Genomic DNA, 21,734 nt, shown 5'->3' with positions numbered 1-21,734 from the left:
TACTACAGTAGATTTGGGTGGTCTCCCTCCTTTCCTGGGCTTTCCCTAGGATCATTTTTTCTTGCATTGGCATATGATCATTTTTAAAGTGGTGTTCAACAAAGCTCATTTTCTGGAAGGCAAAAAATTTCCAAAATGCTGGATTTATTTTATCATATCACCAGTATATTCATATTATTTATCACCTGAAGTACAAACCAATATTGTTCAAAATTATCACATCTTTACTTAGATAGGATGTATTAGATTGTCTGAAACATTTCAAATTCACATTCATTTTGTGTGTTTTTATAAGTTTATGTCAACTTGTAACTCTTTTTTATCTTCCAATGCATTTTCACATCTTGTGTATGAGGGTGTGCATACTACAGGGTTTCTAGAGTAAAATAAAACTCTTCATTACTATTTTTTCTAACAAATTATATTTTTTCATGATATGTTAATTAGTATTACAGAAATATTTTATAATTTTTCAATAAAAGTAATATTTTCATATTGCTAATGCCAGGATTCCCTTGTTAATTCTAACATACAGTATGTGTGTCTATATATAGTTACCTGGAATATGGAAATATGTAGAACTCATATAGAATACAAAGTGGCTGAAAAACTGCCTGAAGTTCAAGTCATTGAGATACCAGGTGACCAACTTAACTGCTCAATCATTGATATCATTTGAATTCTAAGATTTATGTGGTGTCTTAGTCTGTTACTATAAAGTTCATGATGAAAAAAATTCTTAGAGAGGAAAGATTTAATCATGCATTTTATTACTGTGTGAAGTCACGAAAGGTAGGTAGTCAAGGAAGCAATCTGGACACAGGATCTGAAGCAGATGGTATGAGTGCAGTAATGCCCATTTGTTTGCTCATCCTTACTTGTTCACCTTGCCTTCTTATACAGTCTAGAATCACCTGCTCTGAGGTGGCACCACCCACAGTGTGATGGACCTTCCCGTGTCTGTTATTAATCAAGAAAAAGGTTTCCACATTAGTCTAAGGAAATTTGATTAAGACATTTTCTCAACTGAGGTTCCTCTTCCCTGATAACTCTTACTTGTTTCAAGCTAACAAAGAAAAGGAAAAGGATAATTTTTCCCTTTTCAACTTGACACACTAACAAATTTCTATTAAACCAAAACCTTTCTTGTTTATTCACAATATATTATATTAACATCAATAATGCAATATAAAACATAACAAAAAACATGATAAGGTATAAAAGATAGAAATTTAAATTTTGGTTACTTGTTTACTTAGAAAGAGTAAGTTCCATACACTTTAAAGTGATATATCATGATTAAATTTACTACAGTTTTTCTTAGATAGCTATGTTTGACATGATTCTTCAAGACAAAGCAACAGAACTTTCTAAACAGTGTTACCTATGATTTCTGCATGTAGTAACTTGTATTAGATATTAAGGGCTATTTTTGAACTGTCAATATGTAAACAAATAAATAGTTGTTCTTGATCATTTCATTCAACCAAAATTGCTTTTTTGTTCTTTTCTTTAAAAAAAATCCTTCCTGGATTCCTATTGAGTTAGAAAGTCATGTCTCTACAAATACAATTGAATTTTTTTTCTAGACACATTCAGTATTTCAGAACTGTATCATTACCAAACACTTGATTATCTGAAGAAGGATGACATAATTATCATAGATTTTATTTAGTAATATTACATTTGTAATATTGTTCAAGATATTTGGAAAATATTTAATATTGGTATTGGAACATGCTCTTAAGAATGACATATGATAGCCAAAACAATTTTATACAATAAAGAAACTTCAAGAGGCATCACCATCCCTGACATTGAGCTGTATTACAGAGCTACAATAATGAAAACAGCTCAGTACTGGCATAAAAACAGAGAGGTTGACCAATGGAAAAGAACCAAAGACCCAGATATTAATCCACACACCTATGACCTCCTGATATTTTATAAAGAAGCTAAAATTATACAATGGAAAAAAAGAATATATCTTCAAAAAATGGTGCTGGCATAACTGGATGTCAACATGCAAAAAAAGCGAAAATAGATTTATATCTATCCCCATGCACAAAACTCAAATCCAAATGGTTAAAGACCTAGATATAAATATGACCATACTGAACCTGATAGAAGAGAAAGTGGATAGTAATCTTCAATGCATGGGCACAGGACATGACTTCCAAAATATAACCGCAGTAGTACAGACACTAAGAGCAACAATAAATAAAAGGGACCTCCAAGCAAAGAAAACCAGCCCACAAATCACAATCCCAGAGAACGTTGACAACACTGAGGACCCAAAGAGCGACATACATAGATCTAATGTATGTGGGAAGTAGAAAAAGACAAGAGCTCCTGAGTAAATTGGGAGCATGGGACACTGGGAGAGGGTTGAAAGGGAGGAGGAGAAGTAAGGAATGGAGAAAAATGTAGAGCTCAATAAAAAATAAATAAAAGGAGACATCTGGAACCTGAGAAGCTTGTGAAAAGCAAAGGACACAGTCAATAAGACAAAAAGGCAGCCTACCGAATAGGAAAAAATCTTCACCAACCCCACATCAGAAAAAGGACTGATCTCCAAAATGTATAAAGAACTCAAGAAATGGCCAGGCGATGATGGCGCATGCCTTTAATCCCAGCACTCGGGAGGCAGAGGCAGGCGGATATCTGTGAGTTTGAGACCAGCTGGTCTTCAGAGCTAGTTCCAGGACAGGCTCCAAAACCACAGAGAAACCCTGTCTTGAAAAACAAAACAAAACAAAACAAACAAAAAAAAAAAAAACTCAAGAAATTTGACATCAAAATTTTAAATAACACTATTGAAAAGTGGGGTACAGACTAAACAGAGAATTCTCAAGAGAAGAATCTCAAATAGCCAAAAGATACTTAAGGAAATGTTCAACATCTTTAGCCATCAGGGATTGGGAAATCAAAACAATTCTGAGATACCATCTTACACTAGTCAGAATGGCTAGGATAAAAAAAAAAAAACATCAAAGATAGCTTATGCTGGAGAGGATGTAAAGTAAGGGGAACACTCACCCATTGCTGGTGGAAAAGCAAACTTGTACAACCACTTTGGAAATCAGTATGTCGGTTTCTCAGAAAATTAAGAATCAACCTACCTCAGGATCCAGAAATACCACTCTTGTGAATATACTCAAATTATGACCAATCATACTACAAAGGCATTTGTTCAACTATTTTCATAGCAACATTATTTGTAATTGTCAAAACCTGGAAACAACCCAGATGTCCCTCAGCTAAAGAATAGATAAAGAAAATGTGGCAAATTTAGACATTAGAGTCCTACTCAGAAGTATAAAACAATGACTTCTTGAATTCTGCAAGCAAATGGGTAGAATTAGAAAACACTATCCTGTTTGTGGTAACCCAGACCCAAAAACATGAGTATGGTATGTACTCAATCATCAGTGGATACTAGATATAAACAAAGGATATTGAGCCTATAGTTCATGATCCTAGAGAAGCTAATAAAATAAACCCTAAGAAAAACATATCTAGATCCACATGAAAGTGGAAACAGTTAAGAATGTCTGAAAAAATTGGAAGCATGGGATGAGGGGGAGAAGGAAGAGTGGAAGGGGAAGAGGAGAGGGAAAAGGGGAAAGGTGAGGAGAACTTGAGGGAATGGGATAGTTGAGAAGGAGGAAGGACAGATATGAGAGCAAGGAAAGAGATATCTTTATTGAGGGAGCCATTATAGGGTTAACAAGGAAACTGACTCTAGAGGAATTCCCAGGAATCCACAAGGATGACCCTAGCTAAGACCCTAAGCAATAGAGAAAGGGTCTGATCTTGACTTGCCCTGTATTCAGACTGATGAATATCTTAAATATCACCATTGAAGCTTCATTCAGCAACTGATAGAAAGAGAGGCAGAGACCCACATCAGAGCATTGAACTGAGCTCTCAAAGTTCAATGGAAGAGTGGGAGGAATGAGAATATGAGCAAAGGGGTCAAAACCATGATGGGTACATCCTCTGAAATAGTATACCTGAGCTAATGGGAACAAACCAACTATAGCCATATTGGGAAGGATCAAACATAGGACAAAACTAGTCCCTCTGAATGTGGTTGATAGTTTCATGGCTGGGGCAGGCTAGGGGGCCACTGGCAGTGGCACCAGGTTTTATCCCTACTGAATGTACTGGCTTTTTGGGGAACCTATTCTTTTGTATGATCCCTTGCTCAGCCTAGATATAGTAGGGAAGGCCTTGTACCTTCCCCAAATCAATGTGCGTTATCTTCTCTGAGAATTGGATATGGGTGTGGTGAGAGGGTATGTGGAGGAAATGGGAGGAGAGGAGGGAGTGGGAACTTGGATTGGTATGTATAATGAAAAAAAGTTTGTTTTTTAAAAATAACAAAAAAGAAGAATGCAGGATGAACATTGCTTTGGAGAACTGTGAGAGAGGCTCCAGGAAAAAAGGCAGAGGGCCTTTATCTCAGGTACATTTGTTCCCCTGGATTGTTCTTGGATATGATTTCATTCTATTCAATTCTTAAGATATGCTTATTCTTGTTGGATGTTGGATCGTAGTTTAAGAACCCCATCTAGGGAAAGGATGTGCTGAGTGCAGTCCTCAGTGTACTCTCACTCTGGATATGGCCCTCTGCCTTGTTTTCATGCTTTCACAGATATAATCTATATATGTGCCAGGCACTGGGCTTAAACTGGTCTGCCCTGAGAAATTTCTGGGAAAGAGCTGCTCTGTTAATATTTAATATGAACTTACCGATATTTATTTACATGTTTTTTGATATTTTAAATCATGTTTTCTGAACTCTAGTAATCTTCCTTGTATCACTGCTTTCTTTGTTACATTTGTGTATAAAATTACACTGAAACAGAGGTAAGGTTGTCGGCAGCATTAGACTATATCCTGCCCCATTCTTTCCCATCGTCAGATCTCAGTTCTTCCAGACACAGACTGCATAGGCCGATTAAAGATGACACCTGGGGATCCACAAACCTTTCAAAAGACTTCTCTCTCTAAAGACAGCTTCCTCCCCGTGTAATGAAACTGTTCACTTAACAGAAAATTTCCTTCTTCTAGAATGGAGATGTCTACATTGCCCCTTTGCAGAATCACACCCATGACTAACATCCCTTAAGCTGTCAAGAATGCCTTTCAATTGTTTTTAGATGAATTCTACGCCAATTTACATTTGACTCAGCAATATGATCCTATTAATCGGTGGCATACTAGGTTGGCAGCCTCATTCTTCCCTCTATCACATCCAGACAGCTGCATTATCTTGATTTATGGCTGCAGAATGACAGTGGCTCCACAGCATCTTACACTTTGTCCCACTGAATTGACTTGGCATCATCATCAGAGTGTGTACTATACATTGCATCCTCAGGCTCAAGTAGAATTTTTAGAAGATGCTTAGAAATTGGATCTTAGGTTTTACGGCTGTGAAGTGAGAACTCGTTACCATATGTAACTTCTCATTCACATTCTCCAGTTTTCCTGTAATTTTCCTCTATTTTCAAGACTTCCCACTGAATGAGGAAGTAAAATATGAAGGATGCTTAAACTGATAAATAGTACTCTGTTCCAAACCATATTTGTCTTCATAGCATTGTTCCAAACACGGTGAAGGGTTTGTCATGAAAAGTAGTTCATATTCAACAGCAGTGGTGATGAAGTTTCACAGTAATCCATGAGTATGATGCATATAACTGCTCCCTGAGAGCTGCCATTTCCTTCCTTATGACTCTTAGTAGTGGATTACTCAGGCAGTTAAAAGTAAGGAGTCATTGAAAAGCGTATGATTCAAGTAATACCTCATTTCAAAAAAGAATAACATGCCAGTTTCCAGACTTATTCTGGTTCTTTTGTAGACTTACACTATGAAATGAATGCAAATCAGAATAATTATATTTATTCTGTGATGTTTATCATATTTTAGTGATCAGCAATCATTTCTCTTGTATTTTAGTCAGAATGCTCCTGCAGGAGGAGTTACTGAATATCAACCATTTTCTTAAGCAAAGCAGTGATTTTTTTCCTGTCATTCTACTATTCTCCTAATCTTAGTATTTATTGTTGAGAAGATCAACTGAACCCAACAAAAAGTGACTTGTTTTTTCATGTACATAATTATAATTTGCATCAAGTTCATTTGGTTGAGTGCATGTCTAATACAGAGAGGTAATTTTCTAGCAATGTAAATGTGTATGTTTTATGGAAAAGCTGATGTTGTCCTAGTTCCCCCAACAGGAAGACTCGATAGTCCATGATACAAGCGTGTGACACAACCATGACCTGCATAGAGCATAAATAATACGACTTCTTTCTTCTGTTACATGCTTTTGAGATTTGGAAGTCAATTGTTATTTTATTGGCTATGATTAATGTTGGTATAGTAAACTTATGCTAGATACCAGTGAGTTGGAAAAATCAAAAGATCACATTTCATTCATGTGAACTAATAATTATCTCTAGATTGTCTACAATTTCATTACCTTTTTCGGTTAAGTTGATACTAAATTCTCTGTTACTACTGTCACCTGTCTTTACAAATCCAGCAGCTTTGGCAGTTAATAAAGTTTGGAAGATCAAAGTTCAGTTCTGTTGTAATAGGAGCAGTGGGGCTGCATCCCCAGCACCCCAGCCGCCTGTTAGATTATGCCCCTTGGACACTGTATTCTTTTAATCACTGCTTAGCCCATTATATCTAGCCTCTTCTCGGCTAACTCTCGCACCTGGACTAGCCCATTTCTAATAATGTGTGTAAGCACCCCAAGGTGCGCTTACTGGGAAGATTCTAGCCTACGTTCATCCTGGGTCTGAGCTTCATCACGTGTGCCTCTGAGAGGAGCTTTGGAGTCTCTGAGCTCACTTCCTCTTCCTCCCAGCCTTCTGTTCTGTTTACTCCACTTACCTATGTTCTAACCAATAAAATGGGCCAAGCCAGTTTTTTTATTAGCCAATGACCTTCCTCCATCACAGTTCCTATAACCTGTCTGGTGGCTCACAACCTCCTATGACTCCACCCGGCTCAGAATATTATAGACACTGCCAAAAGATCTGGAGTTCCCTTTAGTCATGTTAGTAGCCACTCAATGATCACATCTGTGTCTAACCTGTTATCTCTGTGACTGTCAGATACAGTGTTATCCCCTAAGAGCACTAGCTTCACCCAACAGAAGCATGAACATTGTCAACAGTCCTGACATCTTCAGGGAGATTTCCGCAATGTTGTCTCCCAACTACCTGTTGTTTCCACCAATGCATTTGAAAATTGCCCTGGTTTATGACTGCCGTTTGATTACAAGTATAAAAGTTTCATGAAAACCTTTCCACGCTGGAATATGTTATTTGTGTTAGTCTGAGTCTGTTTGCATGCCATGGTCGCGCATGTTTGGCTCACAGTTTTGGTTTCTTATTTCCTTTGAATTGAAAGCTGTGGTATTTTCATTTTTGCCTTTGTTCTTTCTTCAACAATAATAGCTAAGCCCCATGGAATGATCCTGATGCTTCTGAAGCCAGTGTCTTTGATATCAGTATATTACCAGTTAGCATAGGGAAAAGACTGTCAGTCTCAGATACTTGTAGAGTGTGATAAATGTAGAACGTTCCACAAAGGCCAAAGCTATTAATAATGCTGGCATTCTGCAGTAATAAACAAACCTATTTATGGCAACACAGCGTTATGCACTTTTGACTGAGATAGAGGCTCCTGATGCCAAAAGAATTGGCTTGAGAATCTCATTGAAATTACAAAGATTAAATACTAATTACTGGAAGAAAATGGAAGAGCTCATCCTAATCCTTGCCTAACCATGACTGTGTTTTCCCTTCAGTGCAAATCCACATATGCATTGTTATGCAGAGCTATGCCTTCCTATTCCACACAAATTTTGTAATGGCTTGGAAATGAGACACAGCCTTTTGTCTAATTCCCTTTTTGAAAACTAAAAGATATAATTCCATTAGTTGACCTCTCACATACTAGGCCCTAAGCAAATTATCATTGTTGTTGTTACTCTTTGATTCTCCCCTTTGATACTATTATACTAATTAAGATACTTAATTGCTTCTCAGTGTTACAATCAATCAAATCCATTTCCTTCTCTCTATAAGGATTCAATTATTTATGAGAGAGAAAGAAAGAGAGAGAGGAAGAGAGAAGTGGAGGTAGAGATAGAAACAGACATTTTTCTCACTTAGGATAAATGGCTAGAGTCTCGTATTTGGCTACAGATAACTTGATAAAATCAGCAAAACCTTAAGCAAATGTTTTCAGAAACCAGAAAACATGCAGTGCAAAGCTATAATTCTAGACAGAAAGTCAGCAATGAAGGGAGCTACAACATTTTACTAGTTTACTTCCAACCAAGCTCCATTTCTTTTTTTTTAATATAATTTTTTATTGAAAAAAATTTCCGCCTCCTCCCCGCCTTCCATTTCCCTCCCCGTCTCCCTTTTCCCCCCTCCTCCCTCTCCTCTCCCCCTCTCCCCACTCCTCTCCCCCTCCCTCTCCAGTCTGAAGGGCAGTCAGGGTTCCCTGCCCTGTGGAAAGTCCAAAGTCCTCCCCGCTCCATCCTGGTCTAGGAAGGTGTACATCCAATCCCACAAAGCCAGAACATGAAGTAGGATCAAAACCCAGTGCCATTGTCCTTGGCTTCTCAGCAGCCCTCATTGTCCGCCATATTCAGAGAGTCCGGTTTTATCCCATGCTTTTTCAGTCGCAGTCCAGCTGGCCTTGGTGAGCTCACAATAGATCAGCCCCACTGTCTCCGTGGGTGGGTGCACCCCTCGTGGTTCTGCTCCTCCTTGGGACATTGGGAGCTCAGTCCAGTGCTCCAGTGTGGGTCTCTATCTCTATCTCCATCCATCTCCAGATGAAGGTTCTATGGTGATATGCAAGATATTCATCAGTATGGCTATAGGATAGGGTCATTTCAGGTTCTCTGTCCTCAGCTGCCCCAGGAACTAACTGGGGACATCGCCCTGGGCACCTGGGAGCCCCTCTAGCACCAAGTCTCTTGCCAACCCTAAGATGGCTCCCTTAATTAAGATATGTGCTTCCCTGCTCCCCTATCCAACCTTCCTTTATCCCAATCATCCCGTTTCCCAAGTTCCCCCCAACCTCCCCTTCTCACTTTTCTCTCCCCATCTCCCCTTACCCCCCTCCCACCCCACCGCCAAGATCCCATTTTTTGCCCGGCAATCTTGTCTACTTGCCATAATCAGGAGGATAGCTATATGTTTTTCTTTGGGATCACCTTCTTATTTAGCTTCTTTAGGAAATCAAATTACAGACCCACTGACCTTTATTTATCTCTAGAAACCTATTATGAGTGAGTACATCCCATGTTCATGTTTTTGGGTCTGGGTTACCTCACTCAGGATAGTGTTTTCTATTTCCATCCATTTGCATGCAAATAAAAACAGAGAAGTTGACCAATGGAATTGTATAGAAGACCCAGATTTTAACCCACAAACCTATGAACACCTCATTTTCGATAAAGGAGCTAAAAGTATACAATGGAAGAAAGAAAGCATCTTCAACAAATGGTGCTGGCACAACTGGATGTCAACCTGTAGAAGAACGAAAATAGACCCATATCTATCACCATGCACAAAACTCAAGTACAAATGGATCAAATACCTCAATATCAGTCTGAACACACTGAACCTGATAGAAGAGAAAGTGGGAAGTACCCTACAACAGATGGGCACAGGCGATCGCTTCCTATGTATAACCCCAGCAGCACAGACATTAAGGGCAACATTGAATAAATGGGACCTACTGAAACTGAGAAGCTTCTGCAAAGCAAAGGACACTGTCACTAAGACAAAAAGGCAACCCACGACTGGGAGAAGATCTTCCCCAACCCCGCAACAGACAAAGGTCTGATCTCCAAAATATATAAAGAACTCAAGAAACTAGACTTTAAAATGCTAAGTAACCCAATTAAAAAATGGCGCACTGACCTGAACAAAGAATTCTCAACAGAAGAAGTTCAAATGGCCAAAAGACACTTAAGGTTATGCTTAACCTCCTTAGCGATCCGGGAAATGCAAATCAAAACAACTTTGAGATATCATCTTACTCCTGTCAGAATGGCTAAAATCAAAAACACTAATGATAGCCTTTGCTGGAGAGGTTGTGGAGAAAGGGGTACCCTCATCCATTGCTGGTGGGAATGCAAACTTGTGCAACCACTTTGGAAAGCAGTGTGGCGGTTTCTCAGGAAATTTGGGATCAACCTACCCAAGGACCCAGCAATGCCACTCTTGGGAATATACCCAAGAGATGCCCGATCATATGACAGGGGCATTTGTTCAACTATGTTCATAGCAGCATTATTTGTAATAGCCAGAACCTGGAAACAACCTAGATGTCCTTCAATAGAAGAATGGATGAAGAAAGTGTGGAATATATACACATTAGAATACTACCGAGCTCCATTTCTAAGATACAACTCTGGGTTAGGAATCACAGTAGTAGAGGGAGCTAGTAGGGTTTCTTGAAAAGAAACGTAATACCTGATATGAGGACTGGGGGGGGGGGGGGTGGGGAGAGGAGGAACCTGAATCTCATTGTCTTTAAAGCAGGGTTTCTCAACCTTCCTAGTTCTGCAATCCTAAAATTATTTTTATTGCTCCTTCATAAATATAAGGTAAGGAGCAAATGGGTTCTTAAGCTGAATTGAAATCGAGCTATGTCAAAAAATAAATGTTTAATAAAATATAAATCATTCTGAAACTCAAATGATCTAAAATTTTCAGTATAGCCCCTCTAATTACAGGAATTTAGGAAATACTGAGAAGGAAAAAGTTGTGCAGACAGGAACAGCACACGAGAATTTTATGAAATTTAGTATGCCAACAGGAGAGAGAGAGGGAGAGAGAGAGAGAGAGAGAGAGAGAGAGAGAGAGAGAGAGAGAGAGAGAGAGAGAGAGAATAGTGAACATGAGAGTAGGGAACATGGGAATAGGTAATACGAGAACTTAGAAACATCCTTGAATTTCCACTCACCCTAGTAATAAAACCCTTGACATCTAGTTGTCCCCACGACTTCCTAGAAAATGAACACACTTTCAAATCCCTATTGCTTATGTTCTTGGTCTAGTGTTGCTTTATGGATAATGGAGATAAGTTTGAATGGTTTGTATTAATTAGGCTTGTTTTTTTATTTCATGTATAGGTATTGTGTTTGTGTGTGTATGTGTGTGTGTGTGTGTGTGTGTGTGTGTGTATGTACTGCTCAGATGTGGCTTATTAGCTTATTGCTTAACAACTGCTATTCTGTTCAGATATCCAAATATCAGTGATTATGAATCCACATTCATAATTCATTGGTCTTTGTACAGCATTATGAGCTTATTTTTTCTTTAACTTATTTTAGATTTCTATCTGTTCTTCAACTTATATATTATGGTCTTGTTTTAAATTGCTTGATATTTCAAAATAATAGATAAAATATGTGTACAAACGCTTAGCTTAAAAAGTATATTGCAAATTAAAAATTTTATGAAAATTACTATTGTAGATATTCAGCAGAATTGGGTTTTGCCATGCAATATTGCCCATTTCTTTTTCCTGCTTATTGAAAATAGAATGTGTTCTATTCCTTTCTATTATAGATGCGATTCACTGACTTTAATTCTGACTGACACTTGTCAGAGCTTTATATTCCTTGTATTGGTACAATGCCATTAATGAGTTCCATCTCTTACTGCTTCTTGTGTCAAACATTTAAACTAAATTGTTGGAGTTATTTTTGTGTCAGATATTTGAATTAAAATGTACTGTGTTAATGTCTACATGTCATTTAAATATTAAAGTTTTCTATTTATACACCTAATAAATTCAGAAGAGGATCAACAGTTAACAGTGAATATGAGGGTGGATTAGGCATAAGTGCTCATAATTATATGTAACAGAACCTCAATCTACAATATCTATTTAAGTAATAAATTTTTTCTGCCTTAATTTCTTAAATAGGAAAATCACATAAATGGAGTCTATTGGTATACTACTCATAGAATGTATTACTCTTTAATGTTATTAAATTATATCCTAGATTTTATAACATTAAGTGAGATAATAAAGCAGTCAACTTGATTTCTCTACATGTGGACATCCAGAAATATTTGTTGACGATAATTTTTTAATGTGTCAGTATAAGATGGTTGTAATTTTTCTAATGATATTTAAGTTTTCTATATTGTTTTATTTATCTGTATGTCAATTTTATCCAAGTTTTTATTACTATGGTGCTGTAATACAGCTTTAAATCTGGCCTAATAAGCCCTCCGGCTTTTTCCTTTTTGTTCAAGATTTCTTTGGATATGCAAGAGATTTTGTGGTTCCATAGAAAGCCTATCCACATCAACAAAATGAACAGCATAGCAAGAGACTTCCAAAGGTGCACACAGAATTAACCACTAGTCATGTGATTTTATTAAGTCCCACTAAATTGGACATATCTGTGCCTGGTACTATAACTCTACTGTAGCTACCTGTACCTGATGGATGAAATGGTCTCTAGAGAAGACTTTACTGCTGCCATATTGATAAACCAGTTTAATTTGCATGTACACTCTAAAGCCCTAACTTCATATCCACAGATAAGCATGCCTTTTTTCATCACTAAAATTCTTACCGAAGTAGACAAACGTGATCACAGAAATCCACAACTTGTCAAAATCCAGACAATACTGACCACAGGGTTTCCTTTCCCCATGATACTTACACAACACAACTTCTATACCTAAGATCAGGGAGCAGAGTGGAAGAGAAGGGACAAAAGATAAAATCAGGAAAACAGGGAATCTTCTAAGTGAGTGATTTCTGTATATGACAGGAAGTAACATCCAAGAAATCTTAACACTATGGCTGTCTAAACAAGATCTAAGACCTGCACAATGGCAACACTGGTTGACATACCAATGAGGAAAAAACAAATTTTTCAAATCCCCATGCCTAGATAAAGATCTACAGACTATTAATGGCTGTTAGGTGTTTTTTTTCCCACAAGGGATGAACCCTTTGATAGGTTTTCCAATTGTAAATGGCTATTGCTAAACACATGTATATATTGACTCATAAATTGGCTCACACATATATATATATATATGAAACAATAAAAATTAAATAATAAGAATTCATTAAGTTAAGAGAGAGTTTGGCAGAAATAGAAGGAGTTAGAGGTGAGAGATAAGAAATAGAAATGATGTAAATACAATATACTTATTACAAAATAATAAAATAAATTAATACATGTCAGAAACACAATGCACAGATTTAAATATACCAAAAATATTCAGCTAGCAAAATTATTTAAAATGATTGTGTTATAATCAATAACATTAATGATTTTGAAAAATTCCAGGACAGTTTTAGTAGGAAATCAAAATCGTTTGCATCCCTGATGCTTTTCATCATATTTCTTCTAAACCTGTCCATTTGTCAATGAAATGCTAAGTACATCTAGTATAATTTTATATATACTATATAGGATAGCAGCATTATTTTTGATTCTTGTTCACTTTAATTTTGGGCAAATCATAGTATGTAATAAATTATTTCCCTAGCTTGCAAATAGAAGAATTACCATAGTTTAAATTATTATCCACTTTGTCACTATGTATTTTGTTGAGAATTTCCTATATGTACAAAAAGCGTTTGGTCAAACCCACTCTCCAATATATCCTTTAATTCAACCTCATCCTCCCTCTATGTTCCCTCTAAAGTTTATGTTCTTTGTTTGGACAGTCACTATTCCAATTCAGTGCTGGCAGCAGGTGCATGGGAGTAAGACCATGTACTGAAGCATGGGGAGTTTCTAATGAAGTAATTTTCTTCTTGTTCAAACGGCTGCTAGCAGTTACCAGTAACATCTCACACAGAAATTCTGCTCCATCAATGCTGCGACTTAAGTTGATTGGATCTCATGTAGTTCTTGTTCATGTCGTCACAGCCACTGTGAGTTCATGCATCCAAGAATACTGTTATGCTGGGCAAATAGTTTCTCTACACTGTCGATTACTCTTTATAATGTTTCCTTTTTAATTTAATTTTCTTTTATTGTTTGAGACTTTCATATACTGGGAATGTTAGCACCAATGTTAGCAGTACTTTCACCTTGCTTTTACTTCCCCTCTAACTTCTTTAAGGGCCCCACTAGCTTGCTTTCAAGGTCATATTTTCTTCTTTAATGATTATTTTTACACCACACACACACACACAAATACATACACACACACAGCACAGTACATATCCCCCACACAAACATCCTATTTAGCCCATTTATTGTTGCTTAGATGTATATGTGTTTAGGGATGTCTCTTGAGATTTGATAAGATATAAGAAAGCTTTTCTCTAGGGAAAACTAGTTTCCTCTTCTCAGCAGCCATCCATAGGGCTTCAAATAGGAATGGGGCTCTGTGAAATTTCCTTAACCGCATCGGTATGTTAACTGACATTAAAATTATGCATATCTTGTTTATGCAACCATTCTTTGAGATTTGACGGATGTTTTCTGCTTCGTATAATTTCTTCAAAACTTCCATTCAAAAGTTACTTAGTTCAATTCTTTATACTGTCGTTCTCTTACTTCCGGCATATACTTATAGTTACACCACACCTAAATTCGCTTACTACCCTTTTAGATTAAAACAATGTGGCCTTTTAAGTGTAGGATACATACCTCTCTCTCTCTCTCTCTCTCTCTCTCTCTCTCTCTCTCTCTCTCTCTCTCTCTCTGTGTGTGTGTGTGTTTGTGTGTATTTGTAGGAGATACACACACATATAATTGTGCTGAAATGCAGTGATGTTTCTTAAGGGGAATATTTAGATCTTGCAATCACATAATTTTAATCAGAAATAAAGGCCTGAAACAGAAAAAGAATCTGAGTCTCTGAGAAGAAAACCTTTCTGTGGGTGAGAGTTCATCTTTCAAGTGTTGGAATCAGTCATCTTAGATCCTGCGCACGTGAATGAATTTTCAGCATTTTCTCACTCAGCAGCTGGTAAAACCACCGAACTTAACAGTAGGTTGAAGATAAGACATATGCTAAAAACCAGTCTGAATAATGATCAGTAGTTACATAACTATAGATCATGAGTGAAATTCTCAGAAACTGTTTAATATTTTAATATTGGAGAAGTTAAAATTTCTCCAATTTATGCATTCAAGTGCATAAGATTTCTTTTAAAACGTATCACTTTTACTAACTTTTTATACTGAATAGTTCTCTTGTTAAGAAAAGTGTTCTGTATCATATAATTTCTGCTTTTGCAGCTTTGGTTATTAAAAGTAATATGGAAATGTCGCAGATTCTCACATCTGTTCCCACATCTGTATGTAACTTTCTCCAGAGGACATTGGCCTCAGCGAAGACAGCTGCCTTCCTCTCACATCTGTGTACACTGTCTTCAGGGGACAGTGACCTCCATGAAGCCAGAAATTTCCCTGACTCATATAAATGCTTCTCATTAGGAAACTTTGCCCATAAGCCTTCTGGAGAGAAAGTCACTGAGAACAGAATGCTCAGCTTCTCTTGAAGAGGTTGGAGAACAGAGAAGGGGTGTGATAAAATCTTATTTATTGATAGAAAATCAGCTCTATCTATCGGTATGCAATAAAGATAGAAAATAAAGTCCAGTGATTTGTGAGGCAGAATTTTTTCATATTACTTTGGTTATTAAATAATTCAATAAGAAAAAGGTTAGAACTTTTCCTCTTCATACAGCAAGCACTTGCATAAGTGAGTGCTCTCTGAGTCCCATGGTGGCAATTCCAGAATGGCAATAAGTAGGCTTTCACACTCTGACAGTCTTCTAGGTCATATCATTTGGGATAAGGAGACAAAAAAAAAACAAAAACCACCATCGATTAATCTATTGTTATAATGCTTTATAAATTGAGTTTCTTTGTCAGATATTATCCTGTTTAGAAAATAATTCCAGGGAGTATTCCAGCTGAGAGCCTGGTTGTTCACCTCTTGGTCTGCTCTTGTGCAGTCCCAGTCTGTGTTCCAGAGAGCTGTGGTCACAGGGTCTGAGTGTGACTTGTGGATTGCAGGGTCCATGCTGTGATGTTGAGGCAGCCTTCCTGCAGGAGGTTTGCCTTCTGGCTGGCTAGTACAGCAGAATTCTGGTGGAGGAGAGGCCTGGGTTTTACAATGGGACCTACAGCCTAGAGAGTGAGTTGTCCAGCGGAAGGACTGGTCACTCACCTCTTGTCAAGCTCTGTGCATGTCCTGTCTGTGTCCCAGAAAGCCACTGAAGATGAGGGGAGTTGGGGAATTGGTATGTAAAATGAGAAAAGTTTGTCATATAAAAGTAAAAAAAAACACACACACACACACACACAAAACAAACAAAAAAAGGGAGAAACACTTTGATCAAAATTCACAAGTTATTAATAGTTGAATTTATATATCTATGGATTCCACATCCTTGCATTCAATGAATGCAATAGATCAAAACTATCTGAAAAAATATACTGAAAATGTACAAGCTTCAAAAAAAAAGAAATTATCATGGTGTATCAAACAAAAATATATTGGCTATAGCAATTCATGCCGACAGAAAGTAAGAGTTCTACTCAGATGGTTGGGTGCCACTTGTATTAAGAACCATCTGTTATAGCAAACACACTCGTGTATTATGGTTTACAAAGAATAGCCTGTAGTGGCTTGGTGGTCTCCATCGCTGATTTCTGGTTACCTGAAGGCGCTGCGGCAGCCGTTTAAACCCCAACCCTGGACCCTTCTATGCATCAGACGACCCTGATCCGGGTACCTCGGACCTTGGGGCTCAGGAGGATTGATTCAGGACTCGGCCGAAATTGCTATGGGCCCTTCCGATCGCCGCGTCTGTTTCCCAGGACTGAACTGCCTGATGACAGCAGCGAGGAGTCTTTGAAAGCTGACATTCAGAAACTGAAGGAGAAACAGGACATGCTGGACAAGGAGATTTCCCAGTTAGTAAAAGAAGGCTACTGTGTGATTGAACTAGAGGACCATATCGCTCTTCTCCATGAGTACAGTGACATCAAGGATGTCGCACAGATGCTTCTGGGAAAGCTGGCTCTGACCCGCAGTGTCACCACCAAGGAGTTATATCCAGATTTTGATCTAGAACTGAGTGACTGAGGAGAGTCTTGCAGATGTTTGTCTACAGCCCACAGGGACAAGTGGATGGAGACATGAAAAACAGTCCTGACAGTACATTCATATGGTTTCCAGATAAAAAATGCTAGAAGCCCAAAATTTTCTAACGGGCCCAAACTAAGTTTAGGGTGGGGCTTAGAGAAGAAGGGTGTTGGGAGGGGTGGGTATCGTCAGTTCTAAGATTGTTAGTGTTCTTGTGAATGGGTGTGTGGGGTTCTCCTTCTGCTAATAAACATGAGCAGTCTCTGTGTGGTTCTGAAAAAAAAAAAAAGAATAGCCTGTAGTGTCTAAAACGATCTTAATTCACCATGTTACATTCTAAGAGATACAGAAAGAGATACTTTGATGCCCATCCTTAAAACCTATCATAATATCTCCTCTTGATATAAACCTCTCATAACCAGGTTTTCAATTGTGTCACTTATCAGCTCCTTGTGACTATGGTTCATTGTCAATGTGACCTTGGCTAGGATCTGTTCTTCAGATGTTTGGATGCATTCTAATCATGCATATTTCACGGCATTCATTTTGATGATTTGGACATTTCCAGTAGTGGGTTTTGAGTGAGATATCAGGACACAGTGAGTTGAAATGAGCAAGATAGAGCAAACAAGGCAAAACAAAACAAAACAGTTGCAATAACAACAACAAAAAAGAAGCTGACCTCCTGAAAAGGAATTATACCAGAGTAGGCCTTTTGGACTTTTTGTAACTTCAACTTTTATGTCATTCTTTATTTTGTCTTCAGTCCATGCTTATATCTTGAAAATGTTCAGTATATCAGCATCCATAATTACATGTGTTGAACCAATTTCTTAAAATACCATTTCTTTTCTCTGTCTTTATGGCTTCTCTCTCACACGCGTGCCTCTCTATATCTAATAAGTCTATTTCTGTCACATTTCTATCTGTCTGTCTGCCTTTTTGTCTATCTTTCTATAACTGTCTAGCACCTAGGTATATATGTATTTGGGTTGATTATATTTTTCTTGAGACGACTTAATCAGTGCAAATTTGTGTTTCCACAACATTATTTTTTCTGAAAGGCAAGAAATGTTAATACCATATATATCTATTGTTATTGCTTTGAAGAGGAAACTGTGAGTGAGACTGTGGTGTTACAGCTTTTCCTCTGGTGGGGTCATCCTACTCGACAGTCTTGTGAACATGAATCCTTGGTTGCATATGCTACACATATCCACATATCTCCTCTGTTTTCATTCTCCTGGTGAAACCTATAAACATACCAAAGTTATTAAATTAAAAACAGTCCAATTTGTATCAAATGACCTACAATTAGTATCTTTTTAATATTTAAATTACCTTATTATGTCTTATACCATGAAGATATTTCCATGTTTTAGTGTTCTTTTGAATACATGACAATGAAACTAGAAATTGAGAAATCCTTATTAAAAATCATAAAAGTAGATATAATTATTTTTAAAAAGAAATATTCTTGCACTAAAAATCAACTAAAAATGATTACACGTCAAGAACTGCTTACACCAGCAGCTGCTATTGGAAATGCATAGACTTCATGCCTGGGTACTTTTCCATTTTGTTCCTTCATTCTCACCTTTGGCTCTGGCTACAGAAAAACATGACATATTTCTGGTAAGGTGGGATAGATTTCATTTAGGGTGGTTGGCAGAGCAGCAAAAGTTTACTTTTGAAATAAAATAGTAAACAACTTGTGCTCATACACAGGCTGTACATTTCTCTTGACTGCTAGGCAACATAAGCTTTTTACAAACCACAGGTAAACTAGAGAAACTTGGCAATACAAATAACTTTACGAACTTGATTTAAAATGAAAGTTGGCCATCTTATTTATATTAAATATCTTAACATTATTACTACCCAGTTATTCAGTCACAGGCAGATACTTGGGAGGTACACTGCTTAAACCAAAGTCCCTGATTTTTAAAAAAAAATTAATAGATTATTATATAAAAATAAATATTAATTATAATGACTACTTATTAAAGAGATAGTGAATAAGAAAAAAAATATGTTGAAATGTATTATGTGATATCCACATGAAAGAGAAAATATTTCTTCACTTTAAGGTCATGGTTCTTAGAATAATTACTACATCTAGACAGAATAAATAACTCATAAAATTTAACTTGTATATAAAGATGTCAAACACAGAATATAACTAATAACATATGGATGTATTATTTAAACAAAGCAACAACATTTTTCGAAGTTGAACTCGTATAAAGGGGGGAAACGAGAGTCAAATAATCCCAAGTTGGCTCCAAAATGGTGTATTCAAAGGCCTTTCTTTATTCAGAGAGAAAATTCATGGAACAGAAATGGGGGTTTAACCTCAAGGTATGGCTCTCAGGAACAAGAGAGAGAGTGAGCTGGGCAGAACAGTGGCTTTTTGGGAACACAAAAGTCACGTCCCCACCTGGTTCAAGTTCTTAAAGCCATTGGCTGAAGGAGGTTTCCCATCACCTCCCCCTTTTGTCTAACTAAGAGAGATCCAAATCCAATACAAAACTATATAAAATAAGACCAGATATCAAGTATAAAACTAGAATTACAATAAGCTTAAATAATATTAAACAAGAAGCATAAGTTACATGTTTCAATAATCATTTTATGCTAAGGAGTCTATGTCTTATGAGAGAAGTGGCTTGACTATATTAAAAGTGGAAGTTATCTATGACTATCTAAACTTCAATCCCATCAAAGGATTGAGAAGAGAGATAATATTACTTGATTAAGCAGGAAGTAGCAATTAACAATTAAGCAGCTTCTGAAACATGTAGTAGATAACAGAAAAACCAGCTACCTGGGCAATCACCCAAAGTATCATTTGCAATATTGAAGCAACCAACTTTGGTCAAGGCCTAGAGTAACTAACAGATCACTTTTAGAGGCAGGAAAAAATTTCAAAACCATATTATCCTGTCTTGGCAAGGTTTGGCAGGTTTTTTTTTGTTTTGTTTTTTTGATTCTGTTTGTCCAATCTGGACATTGTCAGTGGTTGAGGCATAGACAGTTCCTTTCCCAAAGGCCAGTTGTGCCAAGAAGAAAACAAGCTCCAAATGGAGTGTCTTTAGTGCTCAACATTTTCTTGGGAATAGATGGATGCTGTTAGGAATAATCGTGTCTCATATCAACAAAACCTCAAGTGTAATTTGCTTTTATTATAAAAAGCAAAAAAAAAATTTCATTTACTTAGACACATATGCTGAACCATTGTCTGTCTTTATTTGTACTAGTATATGGCCACAACTTCTAATAAATGCATGACTACTGAATCAGCCTTTTCTGAGATCAAGGCAGTTGCCCATTGAAAACCTGAATAAGTATCATAGTTGTAGTATACATATTTTAATTTTCCAAATTCTGTAAAGTGGAATAGATCCATCTGCCAGATTTTATTCCTTTGAGTAAAGGGGCTGGAGAGACGGCTCAGAGGTTAAGCACAATGGCCAGTCTTCCAGAGGTCCTGAGTTTAATTCCCAGCAATCATATGTGGCTTACAACCACATATAATAAGACATTTAACTTCAGGGTATTGGGGAAGAAAATTATTACCCTTTGTTATATTGGAAAACAAGATTTAGAATATATATTGCAAAATAGAAAACAAAATGAACCATAAACAAATATTTGCTATGGTTAGTACATTTAACTCAGCATGGAACATGCTTTAAAAAATTTTATGTGCAGATGTAGGAAACAAAAAAAAAAAAAAACAAGTTTGGAAAATTGTAAACCTGTTTTTCAATGTCAAAAATAAGTGTAATGTTGAGATTTTTAGAGATGAACCTTCTGATTTTGGATGGGTTTGAAAATATAGCTTTCTATACACATTTTCATAATATATTAAAGTTGAATTTATACATATAAACTATATACATGTATGTAAGGTTTAATATACATGTTTATACTTTCTAGAGTGAGCAGCTAAAATTAGATTCAATAACTTCTTGGAACTCAGTCAAAGTTTAAATGGGGCCTATAAAATTGATGGCCATTTAAAACCATCAGAACATTTCAATATCACAAGAGACCAGTTAAATTGCAACATGAATCTGGGAGATTTGTGGTTTCATGAAGATAGGAATTTCTTAAAAGTGATGGTGACTTAATGAAATGATGTAGAAGGGAATCAAAAACATGGAAAATTTATAAAGAATGAAAATTTATATAAATAAAATAGTTATATGACACAAATATCAACTAACAACATTTTTGTACTGCAGTAATAATCAACTAAGTAAATTCAAAATAATGAGGATGATAGAAAATTACCATAAATCTAATATTAAGTGATGCATATAACTGGAAAACCTGAAGGATATCAAAATGAGTTAGAAAATATGTCTCCTGAAAAAAAATATTTGTATAATACAGAAAGGTTTCCAATAAACTACTTATTTTTAAAGACATAATATTTAAGCATGGGAAAAAATAGCAGGTATCATACACACATACACACACACACTGCAAGGGAGGAGCTGTGTATTTATCTTTTTCTGCAGATGAATGAGTTTGTGATTCTTTAAGTTCCAGCCTTAATTTTAATACCCTCCAAT

At 36.7% G+C, this 21,734-nt stretch overlaps 1 protein-coding gene across 1 annotated transcript; it reads left to right on the top strand.

Annotated features, from left to right (window-relative positions):
- The first annotated feature begins 16,692 nt into the window (after positions 1-16,692).
- Positions 16,693-17,330, top strand: LOC126513445 (DNA repair protein SWI5 homolog). Its single transcript, XM_050161828.1, has one exon. The coding sequence runs from the start codon at positions 16,771-16,773 to the stop codon at positions 17,149-17,151; it is 381 nt and encodes a 126-aa protein (XP_050017785.1). The 5' UTR covers positions 16,693-16,770; the 3' UTR covers positions 17,152-17,330.
- The last annotated feature ends 4,404 nt before the right edge of the window (positions 17,331-21,734 follow it).

The sequence above is a fragment of the Alexandromys fortis genome, unplaced genomic scaffold (genome assembly GCF_014885135.2).
Source record: "Alexandromys fortis isolate MF-2015 unplaced genomic scaffold, M_Fortis_MF-2015_v1.1 scaffold_137, whole genome shotgun sequence".
Classification (NCBI taxonomy): Eukaryota; Metazoa; Chordata; class Mammalia; order Rodentia; family Cricetidae; genus Alexandromys; species Alexandromys fortis.
This window is presented reverse-complemented; position numbering and strand designations above follow the sequence as displayed.